Raw genomic sequence first — 14,618 nt, forward strand, 5'->3', positions numbered from 1 at the left:
ACAAAACAAAACCAAACAAAACAAACAAAACAGCAAACAAAACAAACAAACAAATAAACAAACAAACAAACGAAACAAAACAAAACAAAACAAACAAAACAAAACAGAAAACAAACAAACAAAAAAGCAAACAAACAAACAAACATATAAAACAAACAAAACAAAACAAACTAAGGCTAACCAACCAATCAGGCGGACAAGCAAATAAACAAAACAAACAAACAAACAAATAAATAAATAAATAAGTAAATAAATAAGAGAAACAGCGTAAATAAACAAACACACAAACAACGAACATGCTTCTTTACTACCTGTGCCGGTGGACTCTTCTACTGACGATCGCCACGCTGAGGGCTCCAAGGGCTTAGGAATAACCTCAGATGTTGCAGCTGAAACAAACCCTAAACCCTAAACCCTAAACCCTAAACCCTAAACCCTAAACCATGCACCCTAAATCCTAGATCCTGGATGATGAAATCGTAGCCAGGAAATCTACACACCAAATCCCAAACCCTAAACACTAACACTAAACACTAAACCCTAGACCCTGAACAACATGCCCTAAACCCTAAACCCTAAACTCTAAACTCTAAACCCTGATTATTATGCTTTATTTTCGTGACAGCCCAAGACAAACCTCTTTGTACGTCCTGAGGCAATTCGCTGTTTGCGGTGTTTTCAGCAAAAGGCGCTGAGGCAGAGCGAAAAGGAAGACGAGGAAGAAAGAACCCCATCACGCCGCTGCCTCCAGCGTACCTGCTGCTGCTGCTGCTGCTGCTGCTACTGCTGCTGCTGCTGGTTCGTCTTGAGGACAGCGAGGGGTTGGAACTGCTCTGGCGTTTAGTGGTGTTTCTGCTGCTGTTGCGCTGTCTCTTTTGCTGCTGCTGCTGCTGCTGCTGCTGCTGCTGCTGCCTCTGCCGCTGTTGCTGCCGTTGCTCCCGTTGCTGCTGCTGCTGCTGCTGCTGCTGCTGCTGCTGCTTGTGGCGGTCGCTAAGCAAAGGCCTCATTAGCTGCTCGTCTTTGCTTAGCCGCTGCTGACTGCGATGAACAGATATGGGGCCCCCAACCCTCCGAGACAAGCGGGAGACTTTACTTCCCTGCATCAGCAGCAGCAGCAGCAGCAGCAGCAACAGCAGCAGCAGCAGCAGAAGAAGCAAAACCAACACTTCCCTCTGAAGCATTTCAGTGGAGGACGGATAAGTTGCCTCCGTCTCTAATGAGAAGAAATTCACACCCATCTCTTTAGGGTTTAGGGTTTAGGGTTTAGGGTTTGTTTACCTGCCTAGAGGCGCTGATAGTTGTGCTCTCTGATTTGATGATAGACCCGCGAGAGGCTTCAGAACTTGGCAGAGCAGCAGCAGGAGCTGCTGCAGGTACTTCCCTGCTGCTGCTGCTGCTGCTGATCCCGCAGCAGCTGCTGCTGCTGCTGCTGGTTTGATTTGTGCTGCTCTTGTTCGTATTGCTGCAGCTGTTGCTGCTACTCAAGCTGTTGCTGTTCTGGCGATTGGGTTCTGCTTCAATGTTGTTGTTGTTGCTGCTGCTGTTGTTGTTTTTGTTTTTGTTGTTGTTGTTGCTGTTGCTGCTGCTGCTACTGGAAGTGAGCTTGTCTACAGCTTTAAGAAGCGAGTCGGAGTGTCTCCTGTCTCTTAACTCCAGCAGCACGAGGTTCAGCAGCAGCAACCGTTGCTGCTGCTGCTGCAGATCACCCTGTGCATCTTCACGTGCATTCTGGAGGCATTGGCTTAGCTGCAGCAGCTCTTCTGTCTCTGCAGCAACAGCAAAAACAACAACAGCAGCAGCGGCAGCAGCAGCAGAAACAGCAGCAGCAGCAGAATTCGCTTAATGTTGTTGCTGCTGCGGCAGCTGCGTGACACGATAGAGCTGCTGTTGCTGCAAGGGTGTTGCTATTGATCTCCATTTTCTGTTTCTGCTGCTGTTGCTGCTGCTGCTGCTGCTTCTGATGCTTGCAACTCCCTATGGCTTTCTACTCCGCTTCGCATGCACCATTACGTGTACCAGATTGCTGCTGCTGCTGCTGCTGCTGCTGCTGCTGTTACTGCTGCTGCTGCTGCTGCCGCTGCTGCTGCCTTACCCATGTCATACACGCTGCTAGGATCTGGAAGGGCATTTTTCTGTGCGCTCTCTTCAACTGTAGCAGCAACAGCAGCAACAGCAGCAGCAGCAGGAGAAAACGTAGCAGCAGCAGCAGCAACAGCAGCAGGTGCAGGTCCTGGGGGAGCAGCAGCAGCCGCCGTCTTTCCGTTAGCGGCTCCATGTGCTGTTGGCAGTGGCGCGGCAGCAGCAGCAAAGAGAGAATATCGTCTTTTTTGTTTTGTTGCTTTTCTCTTGAACTCTTATTCTGCTGTTTGTGCTGTATTTATTGTGCTTTTTTAGGTGTATAGACACCTCAAAGACAATAAAGGATTCTGCTGCTGCCAGCAGCAGCAGCAGCACCAGCAGCAAAAGACAATGCAGCTACAGGTTGCAACTGAGAGAGAAATTTAATTACTTATTTCTTCGGTTGTCTAAATATATATATATATATGCATGTATATATATACATATATATATATATATACAGATACATATTTATAGATTTACTGATTTCTTCGCTTGTCTAAATATATGTAATATATACATATACATATATATATGCATATATATATATGTATATATATAATATATATATATATACATATATATAGATGTGATGTCGGTAGACAATTAAAAATGCTTATTTAGGGTCTGCAAGAAAATGTAATTGTCGATAAAATAAAATAAAATAAAATTTTGATAAATTTATTTGCTTTCGATTTATATAATTTGTTTGTCTTTTACTTGTTTTGTTTATTTTAAGGAGATAAACCCTTTTTGCCTGCTCTCCACTACTGTCTGTACACCCCATAGATAGGGCCGCCTAAACCCTAAACCCTAAACCCTAAATCCTAAATCCTTAACCCCAAACCCTTAACCCTAAACCCTAATCCCGTTGCGTACCTTGGAAGCCCTCTTCCTCATAGCCTCTTAGAACCGCTGCCAGTTCAGATAAGGCCTTTGAATATCAAGGGTTTAGGGTTTAGGGTTTAGGGTTTAGGGTTTAGAATTTGGGGCTGGGGCTTCGGATTTGCTGCTGAGGTGACCTCAAGGCTGTGGAGGGCGCCAGGGTTTGACGCATTGTTACTCCAGTAAACCCTAAACCCTAAACCCTAAAGCCTAAACCCTAAACCCTTAACAGTATGGGGAGAAAGGGCTCGGTGCGGCGAGCGCTGCACGAGGGGACGCCCAGTAAAACCCTAAGCCCTAAGCCCTAAACCCTAAACCCTAAACCCTAAACCCTAAACTACGATTCGCCGAAGCAAGCCAACATATTCCTCATGCTGCGATCTATTAGGCCTACTCGCTACTTGGTTAAGCTGCATCCGGAAAGAGCAGCTGCAGCAGCCGCCAACGGCAGCGCTGCTGCTGCTGTTCTTGCTGCTGCTGCTGCTGCTGCTGTTGCTGCTGCTGCTGCTGCTGCTACGTTATTAGAGTATGAGGATGTACAGGCTCCTTACTAGCCGAATGAATTAAAAACGAATTATAATTGTTTTGGATGGATCTAATATTCCATATTTGCTGCAGTTGCTGCTGCTGCTGCTGCTGCTGCTGCTGCTGGGGGCGCTGTGTCGGCAGCGGTCGGTGAAGGGGCTGCAGTGTTTGTTTGTGTTGCTGCTGCTGTTTTTGTTGTCTTTTTCTGCCTTTAACTTTGAATAAATGCTAAATAGGGTTTATTTAATGATAATTTTTTATTATTTCTTCTTCTCTTCCCCTGCACTCTATTCACAGGGTTTAGGGTTTAGGGTTTAGGGTTTAGGGTTTTGGGCGGCGCCTCGCCGCCGGGAGGGGGGCGATTTAATTCTTGTCTTTTCTTTGTTTTTTGCTTTTTTGCTTCCTTTATTTATTTTTTATTTTAGTTATTTTAATCACTGCATGCACTGCAGACAAACAGCAGCAAGCAGATACACCCGCAGCCGCGATCCGTCTCAGTTGCTGCAGTAGACCACCAGCAGCAGCAGCAGCAACAGCAGGTGCAGCTCCGCTTGCTGCTGCTGCTGCCCCCTTTGCTTCTTCCTGCATTCTTTGGATCCAGCTTGTGTTGCTGCTGCTGCCGCAGCGCAGCAGCAACACAAGCAGCAGCAGTAGCAGTAATAGCGGTAGCAGCAACCGCAGCAGCGGCTGCGGCTGCTGCTGCTGCAGCGACAGCAGAGGCAGACGACCCGTAAGCCCACCAAGGATTAGTACCCTACGGAACAGCAGGTGTAGCAGCAGGAGAAGCAGCAGCAACAGCAGGTGCAGCAGCAGGAGAAGCAGCAGCAGTCGTCTGCGCCTCCTGCAGCAGCAGAAATGCCCGAAACAAAGGGGGACCTCAGGTCCCCCAGAACGCGCAGCAGCAATTGCTGCAGCAGCAGCAGGAGGAGCAGCAGCAGCAACAGCAACAGCTACGCAACAGGCTTCGATGGCGTCTGTCTTCTAGAGCCTCCCTCAACAGCGAAGGCTCTGAGCAGCTCTTGGCCGAGCGACAGGTGGAGTACCCTGAGGAACCCCTGCAGCAGCAGCAGCAGCAGCAGCAGCAAATGCAGCAGCAATGGTCACCTGTGCTGCTGCAGCACAACCGTTGCTGCAGGCCAACTAGTGCGAAGGTATACCTTCCCCGGAGGGATTGGCAGCAGCAGCTGCTGCTGCAGCGCAGCAACTCAAGCAGCAGCAACCCATGATGCGGGTGGTTGTATCTGCGGCTGTTGCTGCAGTCAACAAAGTAAAACCGCTTTGGTCTGCTGCAGCTTCCGCAACCGAGCGACAACAGCAACAGCAGCAAACAGCAGCAGCAGCCGCAGCAGCACCAGCGGCGGCAACACCCCACGAGGCGCCTGTGAGGCTCAACTCAAAGAAGAAGAACTTCAGCAGCAACAGCAGCAGCTGCTGCTGTTACTCGGGGAACAGCAGCAGCAGCAGAAGCTGCCGCAGCACGAGCAGCAGCCGCAGCCACCACAGCAGCACGAAGTGCAGCAGTTGCTGCAGCCGCCCTCTGGGGAGCAACAGCAAATGCAGCAGCAGCAGCAGAAGCGGACCGAGGAGACCTTCCAATGTGCAGCTGTAGAGGGGGATCTGGGCAACAGCAGAGAAGCAGCAGCAGAAATTGAAGAGCAGCAGCAGCAGCAGCAGCCAGAAGAGCAGCAGCAACCAGAAGAAGAGCAGCAGAATGTTGCAGACCCTGCTTCCGTTGACACGTCAAGCGCTGTTTTTGAGGAGGCGCCTGCGCAGCAGCAGCAGCAAGAACAGCAGCAAGAGCAGCAGCAGCAACACGAGCAGCAGCAGCAGCAGCAGCAAGACCAGCAGCAACCGGAGATTATAGAGGTCTCCGAATCCGCTGCTTCTCAAGAGCAATCTGCAGCAGCAGAAGGAGCAGCAACAGCAGGAGCAGCATCAGGGGCACCAGCAGCAACAGCAGAGTTAGCTGCGGCAGCCACAGGAACAGAAGCAGCGACAGAAGTAGCAGCAGCAGGTGGAGGAGCAGCAGCGCAAAAGGCAGCAGAGTCTGCGACGGCCTCAGCATTACCTGCTGCTGCTCCTGCTGCTGCAGCGGTTGATGCAGCAGCAGCAGCAGCTGCTGCTGCTGCAGCAGCGAACTGCTCCCCTGAACCCAGCATCGGCCCCTCAGTAGGCCTCGTGTCTCCTTACAGCAGCAGAGACAACACCCCCACTTCTGTCTCCTTCTGCGCTGCAGACGAAAACTGCTGCACTGCAGCAGCTTCTCCAGAAGTAGGCGTGCAGCAGCTGGCAGCAGCAGCAGCTGCTGCTGCTGCATCTGCTGCTGCTGCTGCTGCAACTCCTGCTACTGCAGCCCGCGATGAAACGCTACCTACACACAGAAACAGCAGAAGCAGCAGCAGCAAGTATAAAGACATCCTCCTGGAGGAACCACCAAACGGCCAGAAACAGCAGAAGCAGCAGCAGCAGCAGCAGCAGCAGCAGCGACAGCAGCCTCACGGCGAGTCCCTGTCTCTCTTATCGGATTTGTGTGAGGAAGCAGCAGCAACGTCGTTCTCTGCTGCAGAAGAGCAGCAGCTTCTGCTGCAGTTCGAGGAGGCTATAGGCTGTCGTGGACCCCGCGCGAGCGCAGCAGCAGCACCAACAGCAGTAACAGCAACAACAACAGCAGCAGCACCAACAGCAGCACCAGCACTAACAGCAGCAGCAGCGCACGAGACACCACTAACTGCAGGTGCAGCGGCTTTCTCCGCTGTTGCCCAAACACAGCAGCAGCAGAAGCAACAGCAGCAGCAGAACGATACATCTTGGGTAAGCGCTCCAGAGGCAACGGGGACAAGCGTGGCAGCAGCAGAAGTTGCTGCTGCTGCTGCTACTGCTGCTGAATGCCCTATATCTACCCAGAGACAACTGCTGCAGAAGATGAGGGAAGGTCTGTCGGTGCTGCAGCAGAAGCAGCTGCAGCAGCTGATAGAAGAGGAGGAGCAGCTGCTGCTGCTTGAGAAGCAAAAGATGGCTATCCTTGCTGAGCTTGAAGACGACGCCAACACTTGCAGCAGCGGCAGCAACAGCAGCAGCAGCAGCAACAGCAGCAGCAGCAGCAGCAACAACAACGAGAGCAGCAGCAACAACGCCAGCAGAAGCAACAGCAGCAGCAAATGCACAAATAAAGTGCTGCAGAGGGGGGAGATGAATTCGCTCGGAGGTGCATCGGATGATCTTCAGTTTGTCTTAGGGTCGGCCTAAACCCTAAACCCTAAACCCTAACTCCTGAATAAGAATTTGCAGCGGCATTTACCCTAAAAGGCTTCGATCTTGAGTGCTAGGGTTTAGAGTCTGGTGTTTGGCAGTTAGGAATAGGGTATAGGGTTTAGTCGGGTGATAAGGTTTAGGGTTTAGGGTTTAGGGTTTCGGCGGGGGCTAGGGTTTAGGGTTTAGGGTTTAGGGTTTAGGGCTTAGGCTGGGGTTAACAGTGTCCGCTCGTTGAGGTGTATCTCCTTGTTTTCTTGCTGCTGCTGTCTTCAGCGCGAACGGTGCCCAGGCGGCACCCGCCTTAGCAGCAGCAGCACTGCAGCAGCAGCAGCAGCAGAAGCTGCAGCAGCACGGCAGCAGAGAAGAATATGGATTGCACGATATCACACTCTCTGCTGCTGCCTTCTTCAGTCTGCCTGTCGCTCTGCAGCGAACAGAGGCGCAACGCCAGCAGAAGCAGCAGCAGCAGCAGCAGGGAGAGGGGGGCCTGGTTGCTGCGCTGCAGCGTGTTTCTGTATCTGCGCAGACGCTTGATGATTCTCTGCTGCTCCTACGAGCAGCAGCAGCAGCAAACCCGCGAGACGCAGGGATCTTAATGATGCTTGCTGCTCTTGCTCTCTACTACAGAGACTATCGCGAGGCAGAAAAAAGATTTCAGCAGCTGCTGCTGCTGCTGCAGCCGCTGCTTGCCCACAGCAGCAGCAGCAGCAGAGAGAGCAACCCCGCAGCAGCAGCAGCAGCAGCAGCAGCTGGAGAGAAGCCCCTGCTGCTGAGGCCGCCCCACTTGCTTCCTGCTGCGCTTCTGTGTGGGGAAGACGCAGCAGCACTTTTTTCGTGCTTCAGTGAGGCTCAGCGAGCTGCTCCGCTGGTGTTGTTGCCAGCAGCAGCAACAGGAGCAGCAGCAACAACAGGAGCAGCAGCAGAGGCTGAGCAGGAGCAGCAACTGCGCGAAGCTGCTGTCATCGCGTCGTCTCTTGAGTGAGAATGCACTTGTGCTGCTGCTGCCGCTCCTCTGCTACAATCGCCCTTGCTCCTGCTGCTACCGCTGCCGCTGCTGCTGCTGCTGCAGTTGGCATAGAAGAGACAGCCGGGGTATCGAAGCAGATCTCTTTGTACGAAGGAATGATGTGCGTCTCCTGCTGTCTCTTTTCTGCTGCAGGTGGTTCTGTTGCAAGAGTCTGGGGCGGCTCGCCCTTGCATTTGCTGCTCCTGCTGCAGCAAGTATCCATCTGCAGCGAGCACTTGCTGCTGCTGCTGCTGCTGCTGCAACAGAAGCAGCAGACGACTCCCTCTGGGCACTGTACGCCCACATGCTTCTCAAGCTGAGGCAGGAAGCAGCTGCTGCTCTCGCGCTGCAGCTAGCCCTGGCAGCTGCTACTCGCCGCAGCAGCAGCAGCAGCGCTCGCGTGGTAGGGCAGACCGAAATGCTAGGAAAGCTGCTGCGTACTGCTTGCGATCCAAACGACGCAGTTGCTGCTGCACTTGCTGCTGCAGCGGCAGCGACAGCAGGAAAGCGCGCCCCTGCTGCAGCGAGTAACAAAGAAGCAGCAGCAGCAAGTGCTGCTGCTGCTGCGTCTCTACACTGCAAGGCCCTAACAAGTGCAGCTCTCAGCCTCGTTATCCCCCTACCGCTGCCGTCCCTTCCGAGGAGAGACCGAAATGTTCCTGCTGCTCTTGCTGCTGCGGCTGCTTCTGCTGCTGGGGCCAGCACTGCTGCTGCTGCTGCTGCTGCTGGCTGCTGCAGCAACGATGAGTCGCTTATTGCTCGCTGGCAGCACATGCAGGCGGAGGTGTTTACGTGCCACGCGCAGCGGCTGCTGCAGCAGTCCAGCGCTGAACCAACAGCAGCACCAGCAACAGCGGCAACAGCAGAAGCAGGAGCAGCAGCAGCAGCAAGACAACAAGCCTTGGCTTTGCTGGCCGATGCGGCGAGGGTGTGCGACAAGCTCCTGCTGCAGCGGCATCTGCCCCTGAAGACTTTAGCAGCAGCTATGTCTGCCAAGTGTTTTGTCTACCTTCTCAGCAGCAGCAGCAGCAGCAGCAGGGAGGAAGAGGCTTTGAAGGCAGCAAGAGCAGCAGTGCGGCTCTCCCCCGACTTGCAGAGTCAGACGCGATTGGGGTTGGCGCTTCTTTGCTGCTGCAGCAACACAGAAGCCATTTCTGTGCTGCTGGCTGCTCTGCAGCGGCGGCGAGCTGCCTATACACCTGAACTCACGGGCTGCGCAGCAGCATATCTCGCCGTTGCTGCTGCCAGAGAACGACACCGTTTGCTGCTGCTGCAGCGCGCCTCTACCTGCAGCAGCCAAACCCCAGCCCTGCTGCAGCAACTTGTATCCGTGTCCCTCCACTCCGCCGTACTGCACCTGCCGCAGCTGCGCGAATTGCTGCAGAACGCATGCAGCAGCAGCAGCAACAGCAACAGCAGCAGCAGCAGCAGCAGCCGAGGAGGGACGGCCCTGCTAGGCCTGAACTATTTGCCGCTTGTCGAACCAATAGCGACGGAACTGTGGGCACTGCTGCAGCAGCAGCAGCAGCAGCAGCAGGTGCAGCACAGCAACAACATCAGCAATGGGTGGGTTGGCGACCCGCAGGGCCGCTCTGCAAAGGACCTTCTAGCTGCTGTTGCTTCTCTGGGCAAGATCCTCAAAGCAGCAATTGCAGCAGCAGAGGCAGCAGAAGCAGCAGGAAAAGCAGAAGCAGCATCAGACGCTGCAGCAGCAGCGGCTGCTGCCTCTGCTGCGACGGGAGGTGCTGCTGCTACTTCAGCTGCAGCAGGGGTTGCTACTGCGCTCACGGGGCAGCGCGTGCTGCGGATCCCGCAGAAAGATGTTGCTGCAGCAGCTCCTTATTTCTCTGCCTCTCCAAAGCCGCTGCAGCAGCAGCAGCAACAGCAGCAACAGCAGCTGCAAAATCAGCAGCAGCGGTTCGTGCAGCACGAATGTGCACCAAGGGGACTGCGTACAAAGTCGCCGCAGCGTCTGCTGCCGATTCTTAATTCGAATGCTTGTTCTACTGCAAAAGGTGCAGCAGCTGCTGCTGCTCATCTGCAGGAGGCATCAGCAGCAGCAGAAACAGCAGCAGAATCAACGGCCCTACGCCTCCTTACAGACTGTCAAACACCCGAAAACATACCAGCAAAAGAGCAGCAAACGTGCAGCACAGCAGCAACAGCAACAGTAGCAAGCACTGTTGTTGCTACCGTTGCTTCTACTGCTCCTCAGCACCAGCACCCATCAAAGCAGCTGCTAGAGTACCAGCAGCAGCAGCTGCAACATCAGCAGCAGCAGCAGCAGAAGCGGCCTGAGGATCACGTGCAGCAGCAGCAACAGCAAGTGCAGCTGCAGAGGGAGCAGGAACGGCAGCGTCAGCAGGAGCACCTACTGCAACAGCAGCGCCAGCTGCAGAAACAGCTGCAGCAGCAGCTACTTCAGCTGCAGCAGCAGCAGCAGCAGCTCCAACAGCAGCAACAAATGCACCAGGCGAGTGGACAATCCGGCTCAAATCTTCCCCGAGGGAGGACAACGCAAGCAGCTGCTGGGCTTGCTGCTGCTGCTGCTGCTGGGCCTGCTGCTGCACCTGCTGGCCTACCCGGTGCTGCAGCCGGCAGCAGGCAGCCAGCAGCAAGTGCTGCTGCAGCACAGCTCTCACTGCCAAGGCCAACAGAAGCAGCTTCTGGAGCAGCAAAAGACCACGCAGCAACGAGGGCAGCAGACGCTTCTCCGCGGCAGCAACTGTTGGCGCTGCCGCAGCAGCAGCAGCAGCAATTGCAGCAGCAGCAGCTGCAGCAGCGGGAAAAGCAGTCGCACCAGCAACAACAACAGCAGCAGCAAAACAAATGGAACCAGTGGGACAGCTCTTTTTTCTCTTATAGATTCACCACGACCACGAGCAGCAGCAGCAGCAGCAGCAACGCCCCAGGCTTCGTTCTGCAGGGAATGTGTACACCTGAGAGGCAGACGACGCAGCAGTTGCCCTCGTGGGTGCTGCCGCAGCAGCAGCAAACCCCGCAGCACCAGCAGCGAGCGCATTACCAACAGCAGCAGCAGCAACAACAGCAGCAGCTACTGCTGCCTGGGTCTCTATCCCCGCGAAGTGCTGCGCTTTTTCAGGAAACTGCTCCGCTGCAGCAGCACTTGCCGCAGCAGCCAGTGCTACAACACATGCTACAGCACCAGCAACAGCAGCAGCAGAATCAGCAGCAACAGGAGCAATATCTGCGTGCTGCGCTCATGCAGCAGCAAGGAACGCGTGTTACTCAGGCCGCAGGTGGGATGCAGCAGCACGAACTGCTGTTGCAGCAAGAGGGAAAACAGCAGCAGCAGCAGCAGCAGCAGCACCAACAGCTACCGCAGGTGCTGAGACTGGTGCAGCATTTCCCTACACATGATGACTTCCTGGTGAAACATCCGTGTGCTGCTGCAGTGCAGCAGCAGCTGCAGCCGCAGCAGCAACTGCGGCTGCAACAGCAGCATCAGCTTCAACTGCAACACCAACTGCAGCGACAGCAACTACAGCAGCAGCAACAAGTGAAGCACCTGCTTCAGTACCAAAAGAAGCAGCAACAGCAGCAGCAGCAACATTGCCCACGTCTCCTGTACCAGCCTGCCGTGTTGCGGCCTGTGGGGGCTCTAATGCCTGTTGCTGCAGTTGCTCCAGCAACAGCAGCAACAGCAGCAGCAGCAGCAGTAGTGAACTATGCAGCAGTGGGCACCCCTGTGAGGGTTGTGCAAGCAGCAGCAGCACAGCCGTCTGCCAGTTTGATTCCGGTGGTTGCTGCAGCGCCAGCAGCAGCCCCAACAGCGAGTGCAGCGGCAGCAACGACAGCGGCAGCAGCAGCAGCGGCAGAGAAGGCTCTTCTGCATCAGCTGCTGCAAGGGTTGAAGCAACTGCCTCCTCTTTTCCCCCAGCACATGCTGAGGTGTCTCTTTGAGATAGGGCGAGGCGGCTTCTCTCGCGTATGGGTCGCTGAGCTGCTGGTGCATCAGCAACGTGCTGCTGCTGCAGTGGGTGCTGCTGCTGCTTCTGGGCCTCGCTGGATGCCCGTCGCTCTTAAGTGCATGCGGGTTTCCCCTTCGCTGCAGCACGAAGCAGCAGCAGCAGCACCAGCAAATCCTCTGGGGGCAGAGGAGGAAACAGTTTCGCTGCAGGAACTGCAGCAGGAAGTGCAGCAGCTGCAGAGCCTCGACCACCCGTGCATAGTTAAACTTCTTGGGGTGTCTCTGCTGTCTAGCAGCAGCAGGCAGCAGCAGCAGCAGCAGACGCAGCAGCAGCAGCAGCAGGTGAAGCAGCAGCAGGCGCGACAGCAACAGCACTACCGTGTCGCCCTAGTAATGGAGCTCTGCAGTGGTATGCTTAGCAGCTACACCGCAGGCTGTACATGTCATTCTTTTTGGCTATACGTGCCGCTGTTTTCGGGTGTATGTGCAACTTTTCTCCAGTGTACATGTAGGTTTCATGGGGTGTATGAGCGCCACCGGGTGTTTGTGCATTCAAACATGCTTCTAGCTGCTTCCGCAGCACGGTGTGTACGGCTAGCAAGCGCCAGAGTCTCTGCTTTGCTGCTGCTGCTTCTGCTGCGGCTGCTGCTTCTGGTGTTGTGTGAGGATACAGGGGGCAGCCTGTACTGGTTGCTGCACGAGCAGCGAGCTGCGCTGCTGCTGCAGCAACGGCTGGCTATTGCTCTTCACTTCGTGGCGGCGCTACAGTATCTACACTGCAGGCCGACGCCCATAGTACACAGAGATATCAAGTCGCTCAATATCGTGGTGAGTTGCTGCTCCTGCTGCTGTTTAAGCTGGCGGTGGTGGTGCTGCTGCTTATGCTGCTGCTTATCCTGTTTCTGCTTAACCTAGTGCTTGTCCTCTTGATGATGTTGCTGCTGTCTCAACTGCTGCTGCGTGAGCCGCTTCTTGTCGTGCTGCGGCTTAAGCTGCTGTTGGTACTGTTTAAGCCGTTGCTGCTGCTGCTGCTTTTCGTGCTGCTGCTGGTTACGCTGCTTCTGCTTAAGCCGCTGCACGTGGTGCTGCCACTGCATAAGGTGGTGCTGTTGCTGCTACTGAAGCTGGTGCTTCTGCTTGTTCTGGTGCTGCTCAAAGTGCTGATGTTCTTGCTGCAGCAGCAGCTGCTGCTGCTGCAGCAGTCGGGGAGGAAGTAGAAGAGAAGACACATTGCATCAGCAGAAAGAAAAGCAGAACAAAAGCAAAACAAATGTAAATATCTTTTGTCGAAATGTACTCTTTGTTGAGGCTTGCTTTCTGTTGTGCAGTTGGATGGGGCTGGCAACGCGAAGCTGTGCGACTTTGGCCTGGCGGCTGAAGCTGATGTGCCGAGTGCTGCTGCCGCTGCTGCTGCTGGCAACAGCAGCAGCACCAGTCGCAGCCTCACCGCTTCAATGCGCCTCATCCTCCCTAAAGAGCCGCTGCAGCCTGCGGGCTCCCCTCGCTATATGCCCCCCGAGCTGGCAGCTGGAGGTTCGTGCTGCACCAGCTGCTTCGCTGCATCATCTGTTGCAAAGATTAGCTAGCCGCACACGAGTTTCGTTTGGAATGAGCAGCTAGCCAGCAGCAGCTGCTCTATGCGTAATTAGCAAGCAAGCTAGCTAGCTAGCCACTAAACGCCAGCTAGCTATCTGGTTCAGCTAGGGAGCTGAGTGTAGCTAGCTGGTGTATACGTCTCTAGCTTGGCAGCTAGCTGGTGCATGCATATCTAGTGCATCTTTGTGATGTATTTGTAGCTAGATGCACAGCTAGCTGGGCAACTATCTGGTGTATGCATAGCTAGGTATGCAGCTAGCTGTGGCGCTAGCTAACGTGCGTGTATAACTAGCTGTACAGCAGTGTATATCGTTACCTTCAGGCTTTGCGGGTTTGAGTGAGGTGTTGGGTGTCTCTGCAGTGGCGACGCACTTGGATCCTTCCTTGGACATTTGGTCTGCTGCATGCGTTTTGCTGGAGTTGTTTGGGGGCCCTTTGCCTTATCACCGCTGCCAGACGTTCGAAGAAATACAAAAACAACATGCAGACAGAGTGGTGCGCATGCATGCACCTTTTTCCGTCTTCTTCGCAGCAGCAGCTGCAGCAGCTTCTGCTTCAGCTCTGGGGTTTTTAAGCTGGGGTCTTTTGTCTCTGTGTCGTCTTTAGGCTTGATTCCTTTTTAAGGATTGAGAAGGATGTAAATGATGCAGTGGAATCTGTTGCTTATTTATTTGTTTTTCTAGGTGGTTCTTGTGGTGTATCTTGTGTAGCAACCTGAACCCCGTTTGCGTCAATTCCATACTGGCTTTCTCCTTGGGGATTTAAATTTAAGTATATTATTTTATGTTATCGTTTTACCTAAATGTATTTTCATATTCGTATACTGGTTTTGTTGCGATGCATTTTGTTTGCGTAGGAGCATGCGTTCAGCTTCAGTACGCTGTTTGTATTTCACTGCATCCTTCTTTACTTCTTGTATTAGTTTTTGTTGTTGTATTTTATGTATTCGTTTGGTTTGCTACTAAGGTGCATTATTTCATATAAATATGGCTCTACTTTGCTTCTTTTCCCTTTCTTTTGCCTTGCAGCTCCCTACATTCCCTGCTAACCTGCCCTCCCCTTTGGAGCAGCTGCTGCGTTCGTGCCTCTCTTTTGACCCTAAACGCAGGCCTTCTGCTAGCCAGGTGAGGAGAAGTATTCCTTTTGTCTGAATGATTGAGTAATGTATTGATAAACCCAAGTGCTATAAGACATAAATGTAAAGCAGGGCCTCAAAGAAAACTGTCTGTACACCCCGGATACAGAAATAAATCGATACGTCTCCACGCAGAGAAATGTATTTTTCCGTTGGATAATGGAACTGTA

The 14,618-nt window shown here is 53.7% G+C and overlaps 2 protein-coding genes across 2 annotated transcripts in view; one reads left to right on the forward strand and one right to left on the reverse strand.

Moving 5' to 3' along the window:
• The window catches only part of EAH_00025210 (hypothetical protein, conserved), a gene marked incomplete at both ends in the record, with an annotated part of 10,042 nt that extends 7,946 nt beyond the window's left edge, over nucleotides 1-2,096 (reverse strand). The window contains 4 exons of the mRNA XM_013392939.1: nucleotides 312-389; nucleotides 638-1,097; nucleotides 1,279-1,766; nucleotides 2,093-2,096. Of these exons, the coding sequence (XP_013248393.1) occupies nucleotides 312-389; nucleotides 638-1,097; nucleotides 1,279-1,766; nucleotides 2,093-2,096 (1,030 nt within the window). The remainder of the gene's footprint in view (nucleotides 1-311; nucleotides 390-637; nucleotides 1,098-1,278; nucleotides 1,767-2,092) is intronic.
• Nucleotides 2,097-4,383: 2,287 nt separating this feature from the next.
• EAH_00025220 (hypothetical protein, conserved) lies at nucleotides 4,384-13,303 on the forward strand (the record flags this gene model as incomplete). The annotated part of the gene is made up of 6 exons (XM_013392940.1): nucleotides 4,384-4,679; nucleotides 4,788-6,764; nucleotides 7,054-7,758; nucleotides 7,940-12,126; nucleotides 12,391-12,545; nucleotides 13,046-13,303. 6 exons carry the CDS (start codon nucleotides 4,384-4,386, stop codon nucleotides 13,301-13,303), a joined length of 7,578 nt encoding a protein of 2,525 aa, XP_013248394.1.
• Nucleotides 13,304-14,618: the final 1,315 nt, after the last annotated feature.

This window comes from Eimeria acervulina, genomic scaffold (genome assembly GCF_000499425.1).
Source record: "Eimeria acervulina Houghton genomic scaffold, Eah_scaff203, whole genome shotgun sequence".
Lineage (NCBI taxonomy): Eukaryota > Apicomplexa > Conoidasida > Eucoccidiorida > Eimeriidae > Eimeria > Eimeria acervulina.